Source organism: Carcharodon carcharias, chromosome 9 (genome assembly GCF_017639515.1).
Source record: "Carcharodon carcharias isolate sCarCar2 chromosome 9, sCarCar2.pri, whole genome shotgun sequence".
Lineage (NCBI taxonomy): Eukaryota > Metazoa > Chordata > Chondrichthyes > Lamniformes > Lamnidae > Carcharodon > Carcharodon carcharias.
This window is the reverse complement of record NC_054475.1, coordinates 41,365,829-41,392,141: the sequence shown is the minus strand read 5'-3', so window position 1 is coordinate 41,392,141 and position 26,313 is coordinate 41,365,829. Positions and strand designations below refer to the sequence as shown.

At 42.3% G+C, this 26,313-nt stretch overlaps 1 protein-coding gene across 3 annotated transcripts in view; it reads left to right on the top strand.

Moving 5' to 3' along the window:
• The window catches only part of LOC121282065 (protein phosphatase 1 regulatory subunit 12A-like), a 301,831-nt gene that overhangs the window by 259,712 nt on the left and 15,806 nt on the right, over positions 1-26,313 (top strand). For all 3 annotated transcript variants that reach the window (XM_041195472.1, XM_041195470.1, XM_041195471.1), the window contains 5 exons: positions 10,878-10,894; positions 20,639-20,786; positions 22,983-23,087; positions 23,204-23,254; positions 24,193-24,243. In XM_041195472.1, coding sequence (XP_041051406.1) covers positions 10,878-10,894; positions 20,639-20,786; positions 22,983-23,087; positions 23,204-23,254; positions 24,193-24,243 — 372 coding nt within the window. The remainder of the gene's footprint in view (positions 1-10,877; positions 10,895-20,638; positions 20,787-22,982; positions 23,088-23,203; positions 23,255-24,192; positions 24,244-26,313) is intronic.

The following is a 26,313-nucleotide window of genomic DNA, read 5'->3' as shown; positions in this document are numbered from 1 at the left end:
ACAGTCTAGAAACTTCATCGTTTTTAGGTGTTGGCCCATCTTTAAACAATGAGATGTGTGTGTTCCATGAATGGCTGTGAGGTATCCTCACCTATGTCCCTATTTAATTAGTATTCAAGTATTCACTGTAGACTTGATATTGTCTGTAGCCCACATGTCAAAAGTCACATGATTTGTGGCAACCATCTTAACAGCTTGTTTGTGTCCAATTTTTAAAAAATTGACAAAGTTCATATGACGTGCTATACTGGACATGACCAGCAGTAGTGGAAAAAGTTGTTGTCATTGTACCTTATTTTACCCACTCCCAAGACTCAACAGAAATCTGTTATATAAGGGTGATATCTGTGGAGACATTGGGCAGAATTTAACCCTTGGCTGGCGGGTGGGCCCCACTGGCTTGGCGGCAGGCGGGCAGCTGAATCCCACCGCTGAAACTGGGCCTGCCGCCATTTTGAGTGGGCGGGCCAATTAAGGCCCACCTAGCGGCCTGCCCGACAGGAAGCACTATGTGTTTTCTGTGTGGGGGGTGGAGGGAATCCCCATCTGTCAAAGTGCACTTTTTCGCACATGCGTGCGAAAGAGCGCACTGCTCACTGAGGCAAAGTCCTGTCTCGGAGATTCGTGAGAGGTGAGTAAACTCTAAAAATAGATAAATAATAAAATTATTAACATGTTCCCCTCATGTGACAATGTCACACGTGATGGGAGATGTTAATAATAAATACACAAAATTTATTAAATTTTTAAAAAATGGATATGAAACTTCATCCCGCCAGTGGATGAAGTTTCATTAGTAATCTGGGGCTCCTGGCCTGCCCACCAGCCTTAAGGTTGGCTGGGCAGTGTGTTTAATAACGTTAATTAGCCTGTCAATGGCCTTAATTGACCATTAACAGGTCAGCGGGAGGACAGCTGATTTCGCTGTCCGCCCACCTTGGTGAATATTTAAAGGGACCGGGATGACATCGGGGGTTCCTCCCGATGTCATCCCACGTCATTTTCCCCTCAACGAGCCCTGCCCCCAAATCACCGAGGGGAAAATCCTGGCCATTGGCTGTGCCCTTCTTTTTCACTCAGTTATTTGTTTAATTCCCTTCTGTAACACTCACGATTTAATACAGAGGACAAAGATATGCCCTTAAGATGGCTGCTGATAGATGTTAATTTTAAAGGCGTAAAGAAACTACGAGTTTTAATTGCTTTGGCTGTCCAGATCACCTGGTCAGTATTGCCCTCTTTTGGCATTAGAATGCCATCATGTTTTAGGATATCAAAATTGTGCCATTATCAGTCCAGTATATTTGTACAGAGGTTTAAGGATATTACATTGGTCTCCAAAATAAGGGGCTCTGACTTATTATTTTGATCGGTCTTTGCAACCAGGACTACTCTGAAGGACAAGTTGCATCCGTTTTTGGCTTGGTCAAGTGTCAGAGAACAAGATCCTCCAAGCAGGGGAGTTTATTTTCCTGAATCACTTGAAGCTTGTCTTAAAATAGTCCAGCCAAGTAGACTATTTATGGAGTCAATTGAGTAGACTGTCCTACCCTTTCAGTCATTAACAGTGGTGTGAGTGCAAAGGCTAATTTGTTGGGGGGGAAGTCAGGATAGGGAGGTTTTGCTAAAATTGTAAAAGCTTTAATTACCAAAGAAACTTTCCACTTGTCACAGGGAACATTAGGTGCAGTGGAAATTAACTGTGAAATTAAAAAAAGTCTTGCAGATCTAAGTTTATGAAGAAAAGGATAATGCTTCTTTTTAATTCCACCAAAAACAATTTCTGAATATAGAATCCACTAGGATTAGGTTCTCTGTGAATAAAATGTCATAAATGAGAGAATTTTGTGCAAATACATGTTCTGTTGAGAAATACACTCAAAACTCTTGTGTAAATATACAAGTGCCACTTGAATATTAACTCTGATTGGAAGAAGTTAGTTTAAAACACGTGCATTTAAAAAGTGCCTTGTAGCCTCAGGACACCCCAAAATATGTCACAACCAAAAAATGACTTGGAAGTATAATCATTTATTTTATATCTGAACACTGGAGCCAGTTTGTACATAGTGAGATCCCACGAACAGCAGTATTTGTTGTTCGTTTGTTAAGGAAGCAATGTTGAGCAGTTACCAGGAGAAACCTCCTGCTCTTTTTTGTATAACACCACGAGATCTTTTCAGTCCAGCTGAACAATCAGGCCGGGTCTCAGTTTAAGATTTTGTGTGGAAAGGCAAGATCTCTGACACTGAAGCAGTTCCTCAGCATCATACTGAAATGTTAGCCTAGATTATATACCCCAATCCAGGAGTGGAGCTTCAACTCAGAACTTCTCACTGCAAGGCAAGCATGCTACAAGCTGCTGCCTAAGGATTCAAAAGACACCAGTTATTGTAAAGATAATTTTATTCACTCCACAAGGCCAAATAGAGAAATGTACTGCAAGGGTATTGTTTTCAGATTGCAGTTAGTCGACTTGCAACATGGAATATTACAATGACAAACACAATCAGTGAAAACATAGGAATATTATTGATCCCACAAAATGTCTTTCATATTTAGCTTCAAGACTGCTTGTTTATTATAACTAATTAGTAGTATACATTTTTAAAGTGAAAATTGTCTTTTGATGTTTTCCAGTATTTCCATCTGAAATATCAAATACTTCACATTTGATATGTTTCTGAAATATCCTGTCTGCTGCTCTGGATGTTTCTCTTGAGCAAGAAAGACTTATTCGTGTTTCAGTGTCTGAAATGTAATTTACATAATTCCAACTGCTTCATCAATGATTTTCCTTCCATCATAAGGATGTTTGCTGATGATTGCACAATGATCAGCACCGTTCATGGCGACTCAGATACTGAAGCAGTCCATGTCTAAATGCAGCAAGACCTGGACGATATCTAGGCTTGGGCTGACAACTGGCAATTAACAGTGATGTCACACAAGTGCCAGACAATGGCCATATCCAACAAGAGAAAATCTAACCATAGCTCCTTGACAGTCAATGGCATTACCATCTCTGAATTCCCCCCACTATCAATATCCTAGGGGTTAGCATTGACCAGAAACTGAACTGGGCTAGCCATATAAATACGTGTCAACAAGACCAGGTCAGAGGCTAGAAATCCTGAGGCGAGTAACTCACCTCCTGACTCCCCAAAGCTTGTCCACCATCCACATGGCACAGGTCAGGAGTGTGATGGAATATTCCCCACTTGCCTGGATGAGTGCTGCTCCAACAACACTCATGAAGTTTGACACCATCCAGGACTAAGCAGCCTGCTTGATTGGCACCCCGTCCTCAAACATTCACTCCCTCCATCTGTTATGACCTGGCAGGTGACGTGTGTCAGGCGACCAAATCCACAGGGGAAACTTAGCCACGCTACCACAATGGTTTTGCAATTTGTATTTATTACGAGAAGATTTGTGCACTGAATTCAGAAGCAACGAGTCCACCAACACCCTCTTAGAGATTTTAAAAATTAAATTATCACATTTATTAACAAAAGAAAAGATTTCAAGCACATACGTAAGATTACAGTTACTTAATACTGTAACAAATCCTAAAATTTTTAATTAATCTGACTCCCAAATACACAGCCCCTTTAAGGCAACAGTCCAAAATATTTTTCAAACATAAAACCAAGCCATAAAGTTCCCACAGGTCCCACTCAACAGCGGAATTCCAAAACCTTTTCTTCGATTTTAGTTACTGGACACAGCAGACTTTTGCAAAAAATGGCTGAAGACTTCTTCAAGTGTTTCACATATTCCTATTAGATCTTCCATGACCCCCCCAACATAGTCTTTCATTCCTCTTTATATATGTTCCTCTCTCTTTAATCTGTAAATTACATTGTTTCATATGTCTTTTCAAATTTACTTTTCCCATAATATAAAAATCTTTCATGTTGCCAATATGACCTCTTTCCTTTTGGTAAAAATAAACACACTGCTTGGTCTTGCTTATCTTACCAGTTGTAAACATCCTACCACCCTGTGAAATACAAACAACAACTTCACTCATTTAAAAATGCAAATTTCCTTCACACCTCATATGCTAAGACTTCGCCCATATTTATTCATTAGCATTTCTACACCTGATTCGTAATTTCAAGCTTGCAGTCTAGCTTACTTCAATTCAATTAAATCACACACAATCATCCATACTCACCTCTATAAACCTGGTTTATAATAAACTGCAATAATATTATGAAAAATATTATAGTTCCATGACAGTGGCAGCAGTGTGTACCATCTACAAGATACACTGCAGGAACTCAACAAGACTCCTTAGACACCACATTCCAAACCCATGACCATTACCATCTAGAAGGACAAGGGCAGCAGATACACTGGAACACCATCACCTGGAAGTTCCCTTCAAAGCTACTCACCATCCTGACTTGGAAATATATCACCGTTCCTTCACTATCACTGGGTCAAAATCCTGGAATACCCTCCCTAATAATCGGTGTGTGTACCCACACCACGTGGACTGCAGCGGTTCAAGAAGGCAGCTCACCACCACCTTCTCAAGGGCAATTAGAGACCGACAGTAAATGGTGTCCTAGCTAGGAATGCCCACATCCCATGAATGAATAAAAACAATTACAAAGAGATCCAGTGAAGACAATGGGCCATAACTTGCAAGCTGCAGGGCCGTGTAACTGGGGTTACCCCAAAAATGCGCTGGGGAACACCCCTCACCACGAAAGTTCCCAGGTAAGGTCTACACGGCACTTACCTGGGAAGCGCAAACTTACCCTGGGCAATTGCCCTGCACTGGGAACCATCTGAAAATGTGATTTAAATCTCAAACTTCAGATGGTTCTGACTGTAGTACGTCAATAGTCACCCAGAAAAAATTAGAATTAAAACTACTTCTAACTTCTGCACAACTACTTACAGACCCACACCGATTTCCCCCCCCCCCCCACCCCCCCCCCCACCCCCCATGGGAGTCGTCTCCAATGCAGCAGCGCTTGACTGAAGGCTTCAGGAACGCGCTTCCCTGCACGGTTCTCGCCCAGCCTGATTTGGAACGTCGGGCAAGACAGAATCGACAAAAATGGTAAGAAAGTAAGAGTGGAGTGGCAATCCGATTCTGATTACCACTCTGTGGAAATTCAGGCCCATAAAGCGTGAGGACCACTTCAATCAATAGCATTGTGTGTATAAAAATTGAAGTGGTGGGGGGTGGAGGGGATTAAAGCACCATCACACAAAAGTTTGAGATCCCAGCAGGTTCTGGAGATAATATGAAAGTTGATGCAGCACTTCAGGTTCTTGGATCTGCCCATTAGAATATTTGGGAAGATTATGAATCAGTAAGCTTGGATTAGTAATTGCCACTTTTTTTTATCAAAGGTGAGTAAAAATGCACTTTTAATTTCTATTTGATTCATAAAAGATGAAAAGTTGATCCAGACCATGAAGTCCTTTGTATTAAAATTTTGAGTTATCTTTTATTCCTATTTGTATGTTCTTCCAAATCTTTGTGTTGCCTTTTTCTATATTAAGCAGATATGCTTTGGTTATGTTGAGTTGCAAATCAGTTTTGCTAGTTTTTTACACCTTTCATGCAAGTTCCTTGTATGCATAGATTTATATTCTAAATGTGAATTAATTTATCCCCGTTTTTAAAAAAAGCTCAACTGTTTAGATGAACTGGCATTTGTCATTAAAATCTTTAATTTGTTATTGTGCTGCACATTTGTCTTGAATCTCCACATTGTATATTATTATTGGCTATCCCTTGCTAGCTAGGATGATTGTCTTCCATGAGTCTGAAGATGGCTGATGAGGCCGATTCAGGACCTGCAGACTTTATAGCATAGAGGGCATTTGTTGTCATGTGGCATGTCTGGTCGCATGTTATTAGTTCCGGCCATGACATGTTCTTTTTGCTGCTCTCACTTTTCCTCTTCAGTTTACCATCGTTGGGTCCCAAAATGTTGGGATCCTTCCCACAGACTCTCCCACCATCTGGTTCAGTCCAGGGTAATGGCCTCCCAGGAGTTAATGTCAATGTTGCATTTCCTCATGTTGGCTTTCTGCACATCCTTGAATCACTTGTTCTGTCCTCCTCTGGTGCGTCTGCAATGACTGAGCTGGGAAAACAAAACCTGCTTTGGGAGCCTGGCATCAGACATCCAAACTATATGACCAACTCAACGAAGCTGATGGTGAATGATCATTGCCTCAATGCTTGTGGTGCCTACTTGTGAGAGGACACTGATGTTGGTGTGCCTGTCCTCCCATTAAATATGTAAGATGTTCTCCAGGCAAAGTTGATGGTATGACCTCAGTGCTTTGAGGTGCCCCCTATACATTGTCCCCTGTTTCAACCCCGTTCAGTAAGGCAGGGACCACGACTGCATGGTTGGTTTCAGTTCTGATGTCGCAGTCTTCAAACACTCACTTCCTCAGATGGCCAAAGGCTGCACCAGCAATTTTCAGTAAATTGGTGTCAAAACAATAATAATCTGCTTATACTGTGGAGCTGCCATTCCTGCTTGGTGTAACTGTGTACAATTAACATTATTTCCTGCAAGTCAGTCTAGCCGTTATCATTGATCAGCCATATCTGCTGAAGGATTGAGGTAGATCCTCTCTGGCGCACGTTCCTCCTCTTCTGCTTAAATGCTTTGGTCTTTAAAAAAAAATGTACTGAAGCCAGGTATGTATCTATAAGTGATGTAGTTACATTTACAAATGCTGTTTACTCTTTCCCTTCATCTATAGTGCTGAAAGTTGGACAAAACGTGCATTCGTATTTTTGATGCATTGCTGAAAAAAATACTGCTACTACCACCAAATGACTATTTTTGATGCAGTGAGATTGCAACTTCAAATGTGGAACTTCCTTTAATGTCAATTGCTGGATTAAATAATATGATGGTTCTTTTGGCATGGTTTGGTTTACTATTACAGTAAAGTCAATGCTGAATCGTGTTTTCGCATTAAAAATTGAAATAAATCAACAGCAGTGGGTATGTTTAAATATCTGAAATGCTCTAGAAATGTTTGTGAATTTGGAACTGATTTTTGTGTTTTAAAAAATCATTGCGAATGACTGTTCCCTCTCTGGAACTTAATTGGTTTTAACTAATTGAAGACATGGGTTAAGGCTTAGTATTGTTCTATGTAGAATTTTCCTTCATTTAACAGCAGCTTTTTTCCTCTTGCATTCAAATCAGAAGACAAACTTAAGTTTTCTACCCTTTTTTCCAAAATGTTCTTTTTCTTGTTATCTGGATATGAACTTCAGATGATTTACTTTCCACGAATCCACTTTCTCTTCCTGTATTAAAATTGATGCATTCCAGAGGAAACTAGATAAGCGCATGAGTAAGAAAGGAATTGAAGGATATGCTGATGAGGTTAGATGGAAAGGGGTGGGAGGAGGCTTGTGTGAAGCATAAACATTGGCATTGAATCTATTAGATTGAATGTCCTGTCTCTGCACTGTGTAAGTACTTTGTAAACTGCTTTTCGAAAACACTAAAGGAAGAGGTATGAGGAGAAAGTAGTGACAATTGACATGAGGACGCAGATTTTTTTTGTTTAAACTGTATTAAAACTGTTGGGTATGCTGCACACCAGTAAGCTCTCACATTTTGGAATTTGTGTATTGGAGTTTCCTTGCTCTTCTCTCCTGTTACTCTTAACCCAACCACCAACCCCTGCCACCTTTAACCACCTGCGCCAGATCTCAAAATTACTTTCTAGGATGCAGCAAACATTCAGACTGAGGCATCCATTTAAACATACAGTTTGTTTCAACATACTATTGGAGAAAGAGGCTGTAACTTTCCAATTTGTTGTAACCTGGTGCTGTTTTGAATTGTACTTGTACTGTAAGTGGTGATGTATTTCTATATCTGTGGTGTAATTTCCTTAGAGGTACTATTTTTGGAAGCAAATTTTGGGAAATGGAATTAGTGTTTGTAAAATCATACAAATGAGAGTATGTCCAATAACTAGCCATTGTTACGATTGTTAATATTCTTATTGGCATCCGTCCAGGTCAGGAGACAATGGACTGCGCCCAGGGTGTATGTCACTTCCGTATTGAACATTGCCTATTGTGTCTATGGAGGTAGATTTGTCAATGGCAGTCCCTTCCACAGCTGGCACAGATGAATAGCATTGGCCCAAGACGGACTGATTTTTTTTCCCTTTCAGTGGGGTCTTTTCTTTTGTCTTTTGCTTTTTCCACACCCTGACTGTTTGTTACTAGGCACTCTAGCTTCCCATGCATCTGCTCCGATCCTGGTCAGTTTGAAATCTCGCTTGCAGACATCCTTGTATTGCAATTGTGGGCGACCTGTTGGTCTTATGCCCATAGCAAGCTTGCCATAGGGCATGTCTTTGGGGTTGCGGTTGTCATCCAGCCAGCTCAGATAATCCAGCCAACAGAGTCACTGCTGACTCGAGGGCAAACATGGTGGTGATACCTGCGTACTGGCGTACTTCCTTATCAGCATAATCTCTTGCCAGGAGATGTCCAGTATTCATCTGATTGTAACTTTATGCAAGAAATTGTAGACTGTCTTTGGTGCTTTTCTTTACTCATGACTGATGTGAAACTTGTTGCAGAAATGCCTCGTCCAATTTGGGTTTGAAACAGACTATGTAAAACATATTCTGCAGTGTATCAGACGAAATACCAGCCTACAGAATTAATTAAAGCTTGAATTGTAGATAACTGGCCTTATATAGTTGAGAATATTTAATAAAAACAAATACTGCAGATGCTGGAGATCTGAAAGCAAAACAAAGTGCGAAAAAAGCTCAGCCGGCCCAGCAGCAACTGTGAAGAGAGAAACGGAATTAACATTTTGAGTCCAATATAACTGTTCTTTGGAATATATAATATTTTCCAGCAGTCATATATCAATGGAGAAGAATAGCACACATCAAAAGTAAACATGCTCAGAGCAAGTAAACTGCATTTAAAATTTATAAGATATTTCATTTTAACATAATTTAAGCAGGATGGTAGCTGTATCGGGGCAAAGCAGTTTGGAATGCCAATACTTAATAATTAACTACTTACTTATATTAACCTTGGTAAACTAATTTCTTGAGAGCAACATTTTTGACTCTTAAAATATTTTTGAAGTCATTTTGAAGACTTTATAGTACCCTTGTCATGCACTTATCGTTATATCATGTATTTCAAATATCTCAAACAATTTATCATAAGATGAATTTCTTTGAAGCACTTTTGTAGTACATGACATAATTTTTTAGTGCTAGAAATTTTAGTTTAAATCATCGCTTCCTGAATTTTTTACAAAAGCAAAGTATTGCAAATGCTGGAACTCAGAAATAAAACAGAAAATGCTGGACACATTCAGCAAGTTAGGCAGCATCTTTGGAGCGAAACAGTTAACATTTCGGGTGGATGACCTTTCATCAGGATAGTTCTCATGAAAGTTCATCTACCTGAAACGTTAACTTTGTATTTCTTTCCACAAATGCTGCCTAACCTCAGTATTTCCAACATTTCCTGAAATTGCTGGTTGAGCATGGATATATTGGCATACATTTTTACATTCAGAAAATGTAAAGCCTGCTGCAGTACTTTGCTTAGATTGTATCTTAGTGAACTAGACCTTTGGTCACCTTTTTGTGGTAAATACTAACTTTGCACTAGAGTAATCAGTAGCAAATTCAAACTTAATGCTTTCTGCCTTGAGTAGCTATGACTATAATGAGTTTATTGCCAGATATTTTAGTGGAAGACCCCATAATAGTGTAAAGCATTGTAACAGCATGCCTGATCTTAGTACATATTGTCTTTCTGCTAGCCAGTCACATAGCTACAAAGCATAGGTTGCTGGCTGGATATATGGAGGTAAATAATATTTGCAAAAAAACAGAATGGATTGAGGTATAGTTTTACCAGATAACCAAGTTCCTTTGGTGTCAAATTTTATCTTGATGATCTTTGAGGTGCCATTCAATGTAACCGTTATTCATATGAGAACTTTGACTGCAGAGAGCATCATTACTGAGCCTGCTATATTTTTTATACATAGCACATATATTTTCAATAGGATTCGTATGATGGTGATTGAATGGGTATCTTGCTCCTTTTCTCCTCTAGGCCAAGAAGGCCAATTGTACTAACCTTGCTGAAATTTCAATTTGGCTCTGACATGGTCTGTGCAGCTTAGTTATTTGATGAGCCAATGAAGAAATTTAGAACTTTTACTCAAATTAGCAAAAAGTTAACTTGGAAGCTAAATCATGATCAGAATTTGGCAAACAACTGAAACTGACATGAACTTTATCGATACTGAGGAAGGAAGAAAGAAGACACATGTTGCTTAAAGTTGGCTCTAGCTTCATGTTTCGATCTCCCAGCCGAGAGAATGTATTTTGTGTTGATATGATACAGAAGTAGCCCTGTGGAGAGCTGCTATGTTTCGTTCTTACTTTGGCAGTCTGGCTGCAAATGATGAGCTGACATTGCCATGCCTCTGAGTCCATGTGAAAAAATGTAAAATTTGGTTCTTGCTACGACCCTATTCCCGAAACTTTTCCAGGAGGCAAAGCTAACTGGCAACCTTCTAAACGTTGATCCATCAGGCACATCATCTAGGCAATTCCCTTTTGGCCAAAAGATCCAACAGGGAAAATTTCAGTTGAGCTACAGATAAATAGAAGATGCCTTTCCTCCAGGGTGAGATATATGCATTTTTACCATTTGGCTTGTAAGCCTAAATTGAAACTGTTTTCTCGCATATAAGGTGCATTTAATTACACCCCAATATCAAGAGTCTGGCTTCCTCAATAAATTATCTATAAACGCTCAACAACATCCTAAATTCCTGTTTTTTTTTACTTTTCAGCATGATCGACTCAGCAGGTAAGAACTTTGCCATATTGTATTGTGCAAGTACTGTTACTGTTGCCAGAAAATGATTTAGCGTACTTCTTCTTCAGGTGTCAGCTGTTCTCTTATACATGCTCCATGAACAATAATATTTTGGTAATCTACATAATTAGAGGCAGATTTGACTTAATTTTTAATATTTGTTAAAAAAGTCATTTTGTTGCTACAATTGATCATAGCATCTTTATAGTTCATTTAAGATTATCAATATGGTCTGTTAGCAAAATATTCAACAAGATTCAGGCCTCATGCCGATAAATAAAACTCAACCGGATATTCATGTATTGCTTTCAGTATGCCCGTCTTAACATAAATTTATGTTAAGATGCACTGCAGATGGCTTGGAGTGCCTTAGCATTAAATGGTTTGGGATTCAGTGCAAGTTCTGGGCTCAGTGATTCTGCATTTGTTTGCTTGTATAAACATTTGTACAAATCTGGTAAATATTTGTTTTATCACAAGAAGAGTTCCTTAAATAATGGACTCATTCATTGTATATGTAATAACTGGTTTAGACATTGCCCATGTTTGACTTGATGCCATGAGACTTCATGATGTCCAGAGTCTATGCTGAAGACTGCCAGGCCACCACCCTCCCGAATATATACCACTGTGCCGCCACCTCTGCTAGGTATGGCCTGCTCCACACACATCCCGCCCCCCAAATCAGCAGAACACATTCAAACCCGGGTCTTTAGAGCATTATCCTGGGTCTCTGAATTACTAGTCCAGTGGCAATACCACTACGCCACCATCCCCTGCTGATGGTCACTGGACTAATTATGCAGAGACCCAGGGTAATACTCTGGGGACCTGGGTTCAAATCCCACCACAGCAGATGTTGGAATTTGAATTCAATAAAAAGCTGGAAATAAAAGTATAATGACCATGAAACCATTGCATAAAAACCCATCTGGTTCACTAATGTCCTTTAGGGATGGAAATCTGCAGTCCTTATCCGGTAAGGCCTACATGTAACTCCAGACCCACAGCAATGTGGTTGACTTTTAAATGTGCTTTGAAATTGCCTGGCAAGCCACTCAGTTGTATCATACTTCTAGAAAGTCTATAAGGAACAAAACCGGGCGGACTACCTGGCATCGACTTCAGTACCAGAAGTTACATTGGCAAACTCAGTCCTGTCGACCCTGCAAAGCCCTCCATATCAACATTTGGGAGACTGTGCCAAAGTTGGGAGAGCTGTTCCACAGACAGTCAAACAGTAGCTTGACATAGCCATCCTCACAGAATCATAAATTACAGATAATGTCCCAGACAGCACCTTCACCATCCCTGGGCATGTGCTGTCCAAATGGTAGGACAGACCCAGTAGAGGTGGTGGCACAGTGGTATACAGTTGGGAGAGAGTTGGCCTGGGAGTCCTTAACATCAGCGCGGGCACCCTGAAGTCTCATGGCATCAAGTCAAACATGAGCATGGAAACTTCCTGCTGATTACCATATACCACTGCCCCCCACCCAGCTGATAAATCTGTACTCCTCCATGTTGAGCATTACTTGGAGGAAGTATTGAGGGTTGCAAGGGCACAGAATGTTCTCTGGGTGAGCAACTTCAATATCCATCATCAAGACTGGTTCAGTAGCACCACTACACACTGAGCTGGCCGAGCCCTAAAGGACATAGTCGCTAGACTAGGTCTGCGATAGGTGGTGAGGGAACCAGCCAAGAAGGGAAAATATACTTGGCCTCATCCTCACTAGTCAGCCTGCTGCAGATGTATCTGTCCATGACAGTATCGGGAGGAGTGACCGCCTTACAGACCTTGTGGAGACGAAGTCCCATCTTCACATTGAGGATGTCCTCCATAGTGTTGTGTGGCACTGCCACCCTGCTAAATGGGATAGATTTTGATCAGATCTAGCAACTGATTACTGGGCAAATATGAGGTACTGTGGACCAACAGAAGCAGCAGAATTGTACTCAGCCAAAATCTGTAACCTCCTGGCCCAGCATATCCCCCACTTGACCATTACCACCAAGCCAGGGGATCAACCCTGGTTCAATGAAGAGTGCAGAAGGGTAAGCCAGAAGCAGCACCAGGCATACCTAAAAATGAGGTGTCAACATGGTGAAGCTACAGCACAGGACTACTTGCATGCCAAACAGCATAAGCAGCAAGCAATAGACAGAGCTAAGTGATTCCACAGCCAACGGATCAGATCTATGCCCTGCAGTCCTGCCACATCCAGTTGTGAATGGTGGTGGACAATTAAATAACTAACTGGAGGAGGACATTTCACAAATATCCCCATCCTCAAAGATGGGGGAGCCCAGCACATCAGTGCAAAAGGTAAGGCTAAAGCACTTGCAATCTTCAGCCAGAAGAGCTGAGTGGATGATCTATCTTGGTCCTCTGGCAGTCTCCTGCATCACAGATGTCAGTCTTCAGCCAATTCGATTAATTCCACGTGATATCAAGAAATGGCTGAAGGCATTGGATACTGAAAAGGCTATGGGCCCTGACAATATTCTGACAATAGTACTGAAGACTTGTGCTCCAGAACTTTCCGCACCCCTACCCAAACTGTTTCAGTACAGTTATAACACTAGCATCTACCCGACAATGTAGAAAATTGCCCAGGTATGTCTTGTACACAAAAAGCAGGACAAATCCAACCAGGCCAATTACCACCCCATCAGTCTACTCTCGATCATCAATAAGTGATGGAAGAGACCATCAACAGCACCATCATACGGCAGTTGCTTAGCAATAACTTGTTCTTTGACTCAGTTTGCGTTCTGCCAGGGTCACTCAGCTCTTGACCTCATTACAGCCTTGGTTCAAACATGGACAAAAGAGCTCAACTCCCGAGGTGAGAGTGACTGCCCTTAGCATGAAGTCAGCATTTGATTGAATGTGGCATAAGGAGTCCTAGCAAAACTGGCATGAATGGGAATCAGGGAAAATAAACTCCACTGGTTGAAGTCATACCTAGCACAAAGGAAGATAGTTGTGGTTATTGGAGGTCAATCATTTCAGTTCCAGGACACCACTGGAGGAGTTCCTCAGCGTAGTGTCTTAGGCCCAACCAGCTTCAGCTGCTTTGTCAATGACCTTCTTTCCATCATGTGGTCAGAAGTTGGGATATTTGTTGAAGACTACACCACGTTCAGCACCATTTGGGACTCCTCAGATACTGAAGCAGTCCATGTCAAAACACAGCAAGACCTAGACAGTATTCAGGCTTGGGCTGACAAGTGGCAAGTAACATTCACACTGCACAAGTGCCAGGCTATCACCATCTCCAACCAGAGAGAACCTAACCGTCGCTTCTTGACGTTCATGGCATTAACGTTGCTGAGTCCCCCACTATCAACATCCTGGGGGTTACCATTGACCAGAAGCTGAACTGGACTAGCCATATAAATACTGAGGCTGCAAGAGCAGGTCAAAAGCTCAGAATCCTGTGACGAGTAACTCACCTCCTAACTCCTCAAAGCCTGTCTGCCATCTACAAGGCACAAGTCAGGTGTTTGATGGAATAGTCCCCACTTGCCTGGATGAGTGCAGCTGCAGCAACACTCAAGAAGCTTGACACCATTCAGGATAAAGCAGTCCGCTTCATAGGCACCCCATCCACAAACATTCACTGTCTCCACACAGTGTGGCAGCAATGTGTACCACTACAAAATGCACTGCAGGAACTCATGTCTCCTTGGACATCACATCGCAAACCCACAATGCGACCATCTAGAAGGACAAGGGCAGCAGACACTTGGGAGCACCACCACCTGGAAGTTTCCCTCCCAGCCACTCACTTGGAAATATAATGCCATACCTGCACTGTCGCTGGGTCAAAATCCTGGAACTTCCTCCCAAACAACACTGTGGGTGTACCTACTCCACATGGACTGCAGTGGCTCAAGAAGGCAACTATGCACCATCTCTTAGAGGGCAATTAGGGAGGTGCAATAAATGCTGGCCCAGCCCGCTATGCCCACATCCCATGAATGAATAAAAAAAATTCACATCCAGAACCACACAATGCACTGTCAAGTTGCATTCTCATTTGCTAAAACTGCTTACTATTCCAGGGGAGCATCCTGGAATGCAGATGGCCGCCAGCTTTTCTCTACTGCAACCACCTTCTGGAACCCCCCTCGGCTGTCTCTTCCATCTTCAACTCCAACAAAAAGCATGAGGTACTCATGGGCTGCTTTGTCACTAAGATTGAGACCTTCCAGTCCTCTGCCTCTGCCAGCCCACAGGGCTAAACTTCCTCTGAAGTTCCCCTCTGCCCAAACTCTGACCTCACATCTTCTCTAGTTTATTTTCTATCTCCCTTCATGCTCTCTCTAAGCTCATCTTGTTCATGAGTCATAACAACAACAAGATATTCATATAGCTCTTTTAACTAATAAAATATCTTGAAGTGTTGCAGGAGCATTCTAAAACAAGATGTGGCACTGAGCCATATGGAAAGATATTAGGTCTGATGTCCAAAAGCTTAGGCAAATAAGTAGATTTTAAAGAGACTGTCCACCAATATCCATTACAAGCCTACCGACTCCCACAGCTACCTTGACTACAGCTCCTCACACCCCGCTTCCTGTAAGGACTCCATCCAATTCTCTCAGTTCCTTCGCCTCCGTCGCATCTGTTCCGATGATGCTACCTTCAAAAACAGTTCCTCTGACATGTCCTCCTTCTTCCTTAACCGAGGTTTTCCACCCACGGTCGTTGACAGGGCCCTCAACCGTGTCCAGCCCATCTCCCGCGCATCCGCCCTCACGCCTTCTCCTCCCTCCCAGAAACATGATAGGGTCCCCCTTGTCCTCACTTATCACCCCACCAGCCTCCGCATTCAAAGGATCATCCTCCGCCATTTCCGCCAACTCCAGCATGATGCCACTACCAAACACATCTTCCCTTCACCCCCACTGTCGGCATTCCGTAGGGATTGTTCCCTCCGGGATACCCTGGTCCACTCCTCCATCACCCCCTACTCCCCAACCCCCACCTATGGCACCACCTATGGCACCACGCAAAAGATGTAACACCTGCCCCTTCACTTCCTCTCTCCTCACCGTCCAAGGGCCCAAACACTCCTTTCAAGTGAAGCAACATTTCACTTGCATTTCCCCCAACTTAGTCTACTGCATTCGTTGCTACCAATGCGGTCTCCTCTACATTGGAGAGACCAAACGTAAACTGGGCGACCACTTTGCAGAACACCTGCAGTCTGGCCACAAGAATGACCCAAACCTCCCTGTCGCTTTCCATTTCAACACTCCACCCTGCTCTCTTGCCCACATGTCTTTCCTTGGCTTGCTGCATTGTTCCAGTGAAGCCCAACGCAAACTGGAGGAACAACACCTCATCTTCCGACCAGGCATTTTACAGCCTTCCGGACTGAATATTGAATTCAACAACTTTAGATCTTGACCTCCCCCCTCCATCCCCACCCCCCTTCTGTTTCTTCCCCCTTCCTTTTGTTTTTTTCCAATAAATTATATCGATTTTTCTTTTCCCACCTATTTCCATTATTTTTAAATATTTTTAAATCTTTTATGCTCCCCCCACCCCCACTAGAGCTATACCTTGAGTGCCCTACCATCCATTCTTAATTAGCACATTCGTTTAGATAATATCACCAACTTCGACACCTCTGTGTTCTTTTGTTCTGCCGTCTGTGACATCTTTTGATGATCTGCTTCTATCACTGCTTTTGCCTACAACCACACCAACCCCCTCCACTTCTCTCCCCCCACCCAACACCCCCCACCCACCCACCACCTTAAACCAGCTTATATTTCAACCCTTCCTGGGATTCACCTAGTTCTGTCGAAGGGTCATGAGGACTCGAAACGTCAACTCTTTTCTTCTCCGCCGATGCTGCCAGACCTGCTGAGTTTTTCCAGGTAATTCTGTTTTTGTTTTTAAAGAGTGTCTGGAAGACAGAAGGGAAGGTGGAGCGGTGTAGAGAAGGCATTTGGAGCTTAGGGCTAAGGCAGCCAAAGTTGTGGCTGCCAATGCCAATTAAAAGGGTATGTACTAGGGGCCGGAGTTAGAGAAGTGCATGTATCCTAGAGGGTTGTGAGGCTGAGGTAGGGAGAGGAGAGGCGAGGCCCTGGAGGGATTTGGAACAAGGATGAAAATTTTGAAATCAAAATATTGCTTGACTGGGAGCCATTGTAGGTCATTGTTCACAGGAGAGATAGGGGAACAGGGCTTGGCCTGCACAGCAGAGTTTTGCTTGCATCCTTGAGTGACACCAGAGAAAATGGTTTGGGAACAGGAACAAAAGCCATTGCAAGTGATTCTCTAAGATTGAGTATTACATGTAATGGCTTCTCTTCCCATGTCCTCTGGTATTCCCCAAGGATCTATCCTTGATCCCCTCCTATTTCTCACCTGCATGTTGCCTGTCAACAACATCACTGAAAGTACAGCATTAGTTTTCACATGTTTGCCAATGACACCCAGCTCTACCTAACCAGCACCTTTCTTGACTCCACTGTTGCGAAACCGTCAGACTACTTATCTGACATCCAACACTTGATGAGCAGAAATTCCCTTCAATTAAATATTGGGAAGATTGAAGCCATTGGGCGGAATTTTCCATGCCCACAGGCATCGGGCATCATGGCGGGCGTGAATGGATAATATGGTGGGAAGACCAAAAATCCATGTGAAACCAGTTTACATCGTCCACTCTGCCTGTGGCAGGCCACGTTTCCTGCCGCTGCACATCAGGAACTTCATTGTAATATATTTGCATATCATTATAAGCCCAGCTCACCAGAATTATCCCTCCCCCAAAGCTGGATCATCCGAGCATGCCGGCAGAATTGCATGCCGACGTATTTCATAACTCAACCTGGTGAGCTGCACTTCAGTGGGGATTTTGAGGCTTGTATGCCTACCATGCTTCAGGCAGCACTCGCGGTCAAAAGCGCCAAGCTTCACAGGCAGTACCATATCACTTTTAGGAGGGCTCATGGGCAGGTCTCTACTTACGAGACCAGTTGTAAGCCAGGGGTGGCTTTTCAATGGCTGCAGAGCTATGGTTTGCTTGGGGAAGTGGAGGGAAGTTGCTTTGGGCAAGGGAAGAGGCTGCAGGGCTAGGGCATTACCGGGCAAGGGGGGTATCCCAGGGTGCGTGTGGGTACACATGTTGATCTGTACAAGTGGCCTCAAGATGGCGTGGGCCGAGGAGGCGTTCTCCAGAGGAGATGAGTCCAGTTGGTGGGGGGGGGGGGGCGCGTGTGTGTGATGTCCCTTGAGCTGGCAGTGAGTGAGATGCCAGTGAATGTGTGATGGGCTTGAGTGTGAGAGTTTAGAATGATGAGATGGCCGCTTTACCCTGGCAGCATGGTTGAGATCATTCATCCCCTTTCTGCACTGGATGGCGAACCACTTCTGTGCAGTGCTGGCACTGACCACCACTGCCACCACCTCCCAAGCGGAGTGGTGAGACTGATGGGCCTCCTGCAGCCAGAGCAAGGGTAGGGGATTTTGTGGCAGCTCTAACGGTTTTCAGAAAGCATCCTAGGGATGCTTCATTGAATTGGGGGCCTGCAGTCTTCTTGCCTTTCGGGGCCATGTCTTCTGTGCAGCAGTCCTGGGCTGGAAGCACCGAGAGGGGTGCACATGGCTGCACTTTAAATATGGTGCTTGGCGTGAGGAAGTGACGAGGTGACAGCTTGGCGGGTGGATCTGAGGCTACCCGCTAGCAAAACAGTGTGTTTCCCAGGAATGTATGATTAATGAGGTGGGATTGGGACGATATGGCGCGAAAATCCACCATTGTGGCCTGCGGATAAAATGTCCTTTTTCCTGCCCGCCACCGCACTTAGTGCAAATCTGGGATGAATCTGCTCATTATCTTCGGCCCTCACAGCAAACTTTGTTCCTTAGCCATAACTCCATCCCTTTCCTTGGCAACTGCCTGAGGCTGGATCAGGCATTTGCAAACTTGCTGTCATATTTGACCCAGATGTGAGCCTCCGACCACATATCGACACCATCACTAAGACCACTAATTTCTATTTCAAAACTTTGCTTCAGCCTTTGATCATCTACTGCTGAAACCCTCATTCATGCCTTTATTATCTCTAGACCTGAATATTCCAATGCACTCCTGAAACCTCTCCTGCTTTCTACCTCACTTTCCTCCTTTAAAACAGCCCTTAAAATCTAACTCTTTGGTCAAGCTTCTGGTGAGCCCATACCTGGAATACTGTGTACAGTTTGAGTGTGTGGAACAACAGCAACCTGAATGAGAACATCAAACTGTTAATCTACTAAGCCTCAGTACTTGGCGTACTCCTTCACACTGGTGAGAACTAGACAACATATTCTGGGCAGGAGAAAAGGCTGAGCAGTTTTCACCTTTGCTGTCTCAGAATTATCCTTTGCAAGACAAGGCCACCAACTCGGAGACCCTGGAGGGTACTAATTCCATCACCACATACTCTTTGCTAAACCAAAGATGTTCATGTTGGCTTGGCTTGACCACGTTCATTGGATGGATGATGGCCGTATATCCAAAGACCTTCCATGTGGTAAACTAGCCATTGTGTCACAACCCTCCTGGGTGTCTATATCTCTGCTACAAAGACATCTGTAAGCAAGATATGAGGAACATTGACACTTACAACTGGAAGACAGTTGATGATAGCCATGAACTCTGGAGGCTGATGTTTGGAGAGAATGCAAGAGGCGAGCAGAAAAAAAAAGCTCGGCTGGTTGAGAAAAGAGCCCAGAGAAAATCAAGGCCCCTGAACTGCGCACCTTCTTGGCTCACTATCTTCCTCTCCAGCAAATGCAGCAAACACTGCCATGCCAGAGTGGGGTTCTTGAGCCACAGCAGGCGACGCTTAACACAGAGTTGACCACCAGGGCCCAAGCCATCACGTTACAAAATGAAAGGCTGCCACCATTTTGTGGTTTTATTTAAGGAAGGATTGCATTGGGGACAGTTCAGGGAAGGTTTGCTAAGTTGATTCCTGGAATGAAGTGGTTGTCTCATGAGGAAAGGTTGAACAGGTTAGACCTATTCTCATTGGAGTTTAGAAGAATGAGAGATGACCTTATTGAAACATACGATTCTAAGGGGGCAAGAAAGGTTATATGCAGGGAGAATGTTTCCCTTTGGGGGAGAGCCTAGAACTAAGGAGCAAAGTTTCAAAATAAGGGGTCTCCTATTTACGACTGAGAGAAAGAGGAATTTCTCCTGAGGGTTGTTAATCTTTGAAATTCTCTTCTTCAGAGAGCAGTGGAGGCTGGGTCATTGAATATATTCAAGACTTGAGTTCGATGGATCTTTGATATACATGGGAGTTATGGGTTATGAAGGATGGGCAGGAAAGTGTTGAGGCCACAATCAATCAGCCGTGATCTTATTGAATGGCGGAACAGGGTTGAGGGACCAAATGGCCTAATGCTGTTCCTATTTCTTATGTTCTTATCTAACACTACCTCCATTGGCTCAATGTCATATATTGTTTATTATGGTCCTGTGAAACACCTCAGGATATTTGATGCTAAAGCTGCTATCTAAATATAAGTTGCTGTTGTAACAACACTTCATAATGCATTTTCAGAATCGGGTATCTGTTCTGAAATGCGACAGTTTTAATTTAACTTAATGTGGACTTTTGATTTACAGTTGTATTAATTTGAAACTGGTCAACAGCTGCATTTTGTGTTATGGCCTGTAACATAACTGTAACTGTGGCTTTTGCATTTAGGTTGGATTCGGGATCACTAAATTCTTCGTCAGCTGACAGTTACAGTGACCGGTTGTTGAGTCGAACTAGCTCATATACACGCAGGGAGAATCGACTGTCATCCCTTAGTAAACCAGAACAGGAAGACACCATAAAGGATTACAAGAAGGTAGATAATGGTGGGGGATTGTTGATGTCAGATTCTTAATCATTTGTAGACTTTTGGGTATGAATCTATATGACAGCTTTATATTTTAAAAATAAGTTGTTTTCCCTGGTTTTGGCCTTGCTTTTTGTCTTCTAACTCACTCTCACGCACAGACTCTGTCTTGCCCTTTCTAGCTACAGTTTTTTGTGAAGTTGAAATTTGCAGTGGGAATATTACCATTTATAAATCTGGGTGTTCCTACTTTCATGAATCATTAAAAGACTATAAAATTGCATCTTGCTGAAAATTCTTGTTGTATTATCCTTTTACCATATTGTCCCCCGTACAGTGGGCAAATGCATATGTAATGTGGTAGACTTTACATGCCAGATAACAGAATTATTTTAGTGAATATATTGATCTGCCCCTGGTAGTTTAAATGTAGTAAAGAGATTTTTGAACATCAGAATGATTTTCAAGGTTTGATTCCAGCTCATTTACTTGGCAGTGTGTTTTGATTCCCCAACAACTCCTCCAAATGTGGGAATTTTGAAGATTTTGCAACAAAATTAATAAAAATGTGACACAATTTATAAGCTTTGCAAGAATACCTCAATTAATTTGGTAACGCTAGCAAATGACATGAAATGGGGCACAAATAAGTTTACTCACAGCAAGACCAAATTAACAGGAAGAAACTGATTAATACACAGCAAGGAATACACTATATAGGGAAATCCATTTTATAGTAAAATTCATTCAGTCTTAGACATTTTCAGGCACTGTGCTAAACAATTAGCCATTTCACGGTCCAGTGAATAAGGAAGCAGAATGTTGAGGTGTATTTATCCTCTGACAAGCCTTGATTAGTGTTGGGCTCCAACATGTTGATTTCAATTTTGTAATCTCTTAATTTTGAAAGCCTTTCTGCTTTGTTCTGAACTCGTTTCTAGAATATCCTAAGTGGTGACCTGTGGGAGGTACTCTGCATACTTTTATAAACACCAGATGTTAACTTATTATTGTGCAAGGCTTAGAAGATGTCTAAATTTATATAAGAGCTTTGATGCTGACATGCAGCATTTTCTACATTGCGGCTATTTTTAAAATGACCAAATATAACTTGCGTTGTACTGGGGGAAAAGCATCCTATGTTGCACCGATGTGACTATTAATCTAGAACAAATCTGGGAATATCTTGAATATTTAGAAGACAATTTATGGAAGATCAAATTCTCACCGTCAGCAAGGGAAACATAGGTGTTTTGGTTCTCTATTTCAAGGATTGAGAATGGACTTTTTGGTCTGTTGATTTGAAACCAAATCCCCGGGGTGAAAGGGCAACATTACCCACTTAATATATGGTGTATATGATAAGTGCATTAACAATATACTTCAAAAATAGTGAAGGAATAAAATCAGGAGGATCTTTTCCAAGACTGTCAAGTAATAATTAATGGGTGGCTAAATCATCTAAACATGGAGTTCTGAAAGTTGGGAATCTTTATAGAAGGCTGCAAGTAATTTTAAACACTTATGTATACTTGTGCAGTAAAATATGTATAATTTCAATGGCTTTGTGGTTTGTGTTAGCTTCGTCTTAAATGTAATTGCTCCTTTAACTCCATATTTAGTAACAAGAGTCGTTCTACTGAGCATTCCATCTATAAACAGATATAAATCACTCCAATTGACTTGAGGTTTTAAAAAAAAAACTGTGGAACAAGTGGTCTGTTCAGAGAACTTTAAATAGGCATGGCCCATAACATGATCAATTCAAGTAATGATCACTACTCTCTTATAACATTGCCGTGAAACACCTGCTCGACTGTGTACCCGACAGAGAAAAATACTTATAAAAACTCAATATTTTTGCTGATTATTTGTATTCAAAATTTATCTTTCCATATCCCCCTCTCCTTCCAGCCTGTAGGCCATGAAGTCCTTGTGCAGTTTGAGAGTAAATGTCTCCTATAAGTAGCAACGTTTAAAATTATGCCTGCAATACTCGTAGGCTGGGTGGGAAGAAAGTTCCCTCACGTTTAAAAGTAGCCCTTCCACTTTATTATTACCTTTGAAGCAAAGTTGCAAACTTTATATATGTAAAAGAAAATACAATTCAAAAACAGTTAAAATAGTGTGTGTAAAGATAAAATTGACTGCTCAAATTGAAATTCACAGTTTATGGTTGATTTAATCATTGATTTTGTTTTACAGTTATATGAAGAGGCTTTGACTGAAAATGAGAAACTTAAAGCCAAACTGCAAGAGGCACAGCTTGAGCTCACTGATGTAAAAGCACAGCTGGAAAAAGCTACACAGGTTCAGAGAGATTCAGAGATTTTCATGAAAACCTTTTTTAAAGTTTAAATCCTTTGCTATATAAAATTCCTGTTGATAATCTAGCACAAACTAATGTAGGAATTTGTCCATTTCAGAAGCAAGAAAGGATTTCTGATAAGTCTTCAATGATGGAGATGGAGAAAAGGGTACGTTAAGTTTCCACCTCTTTCCCCCCCCCCCCCCCCCCCCCCCCCCCCCCCCCCCCCCCCCCCCACCCCACACCCCAACCCCCCAACCCCCCAACCCACCCCACCCTTCCACCCCACCATCCCAACCACAAATTTCTGAGCATGAAAATTGCCCTGGCAAAATTCTCCCCATTGTTAGTTTATTGGCAACTTAAATTCCCAGTTGAAACTGTTCACCAATTATTTTGCGTTACCTTATAGCCAATAACAGCTGGTCACCCTGTACAGGTGGGTTAAAAAACCTTTATTGTGAGTGATAAAAGCCAGATTGCTCCTATATTTCTACAGTTCTTCAATGCTCTACACTTTATATTAATCCAATGACAAAGGTAATAACATCAATTATTACAAACCTCTCCCTTATTGTTATATAATTTGCTACAAAAACATTTTAAGGGTAAAAAAAACAAGCAATGTGGAAGATTTAATTTATGCCTAAACGATTCCAGAGACGTAGGACCAAAATTATGGGGTCAACAGAGGGCAAAAGTATATTATGAACTCAGCACGATGGGCTGATATTTGGGCAGAACACAGGTATTCTGAGTTATCACAGAATTTGCCTGTTAGTAGAGATTCCAGTTAGGCGCTTATGCATTAGGATGAGGTGGGCATGTTTCTAAGTTACCCTGCAACTCCTGCCAGTTTGCATCATTAGGCTGAACAGGTTTGCACACCTACTGAGAGCCCACTTGAAGGGCACAAAAAAGGATCATGTATTTCTGGAATCCATTATCTTCTGAATGTAGTTCGACTGTTCCTGTATTGATCAGTTAACTTGCTAGTAGCTCTGTTTGGCCTCGAGAGCGAGGAACAAAACATTCATTTATAAAGTTAAGGCCAGGAATGCTTTTCTATTTTTGTTATTCTAACATAGTGTAATTGGTCTCTAACAGGAAAAACGTGCTTTGGAAAGGAAAGTTTCTGAAATGGAAGAAGAGCTAAAGGTATATGGTTTTGGTTCTTTATTATGCCAACATGAATTGCATATCCCATGAGAGAGCTTCGAAAGTATTCCTTTATGCGAGCAATTATATGAAGAACTTACTTCGGTATTGATGGCAAGTGCTTATTATGCACTTTGGCCACCTATTAAGGTATATTAACAACTTCTCTTAACCTAGATTCCAGAAAATTGCATTTTTCTCATTTTAAGTTGATTGAATTATATGGGTAAAACCGGTCTGTCTCGGAAACCACGGGAATGGTTCATTTCTTCTAATTTGTAACAATAGCAGGTAAGTGCTGTTCTCAACTTGGGAGCTAGAAATAAACACCCTTTATGAGGGAGGAATCAGCCGAATTAATCCTTCCTTACTATTCTTGGTGCTCTTGCAACTGACTACTGTTATGATCTCGAGGGAGAGCATTAACTTTTTTTAAAAAGTAATTTGAACTCCAGTTAGTAACTGGAAGAAATTACGCCACAAGATTTCACGTTTTAAACAAAAACTTGAGCCACACATGAATTAAACAAAGCAGGTATTACTAATTTAACACTTATTAAACCTGTATCATCCAACCCTGAAAATCTCAACAGGACACTCCATGTTCTATTTTTATTTACACCCAAGAGTTCCCCTATATATTACAGCTGGTTCCTTCACTTCTCCTGAGTTCAACCCAGAATGTGCGACAGCTCTTAAGAATTCACTTTTTTTCCCAGTCTGGCACTAAGACCTCCAGAGCTTGCTTTCTGCGTGGATATCACTGGCAATCTCTTCTACTGGCCTTGCCAGGCAGATCTGACAATTTTAATTTCTCATGCACTTGGACTTTTCATTCCGAGCACGAGTCCCACTCTCAATTCCTGCATGGTAACTCGAGATCAGAAACATCACTGATTCCTAATGGCCTCTGTGCACCTTGTCCTGGCTGCTGGCAGATACACAATTACCTCCTCATAGTCCAAGCTGACTTGGTTTATTTCTGTGAAGAAAAACACACACAAGTACTCTCCCAACAAAGGGTAGTTCCCTGAAACCTATCCCCATGGCGATGTCATAGCAGGGATGTCCCAGATAGAGACTTAAACTAATTATATTTTACCTTCAAAACAACTCTTTGATTCTGGGACTCACATGAATAATTTATTCATGTGAGTGACAACCCTTTGACATCAAGGCAGCATTTGACAGAGTGTGGCATCAAGGAGCCCTGGCAAAATTGGAGTCCATGGGAATCGGGGGGGAAAACTCACCGCTGATTGGAGTCATACCGAGCACAAAGGAAGATGCTTGTAGTGGTTGGAGGTTAATCATCTCAGCTCCAGGACATCATTGCAAGAGTTCCTCAGGGTAGTATCCTAAGCCCAACCATCTTCAGCTGCTTCACCAATGACCGATCTTCCATCTAAAGATCAGAAGTGGGGATGTTCACTGATGTTTGTACAGTGTTCAGTACCATCTGCAACACCGCAGATCCTGAAGCAGTTCATGTCAAAATGCAACAGCCTGGACAATATCCAGGCTTGGGCTGTAAAGTGGCAAGTTACACTTGCACCACACAAGTGCCATCTCAACAAGAGAGAATCTAACCATCGCCCCTTGACGTTCAGTGGCATTGCCATCGCTGAAACCCCCACTGTCAATATCCTGAGATTACCATTAACCAGAAACTGAACCGGACTAGCTACATAAATACTGTGACTAAAAGAACAGGTCAGAAGCTAGGAATCATGCGACGAGTAACTCACCACCTGACTCCCCATCGTCCACCATCTACAAGGTACAAGTCAGGAGTCTGATGGAATACTTTCCCCTGGCCTGGATGAGTGCAACTCCAACAACACTCAAGCTTGACACCATCCAGGACAAAGCAGGCCACTTGATAGGCACCCCATCCACAAACATTCATTCCTTGCAGTACCAACACAAAGTGGCAGCAGTGTGTACCATCGACAAGATGCACTGCAGGAACTCACCAAGGCTCCTTGGGCATCACATTCCAAACCCATGACTGCAACTATCTAGAAGGACAAGGGCAAGAGGTACTTGGGAACACCATCACCTGGAAGT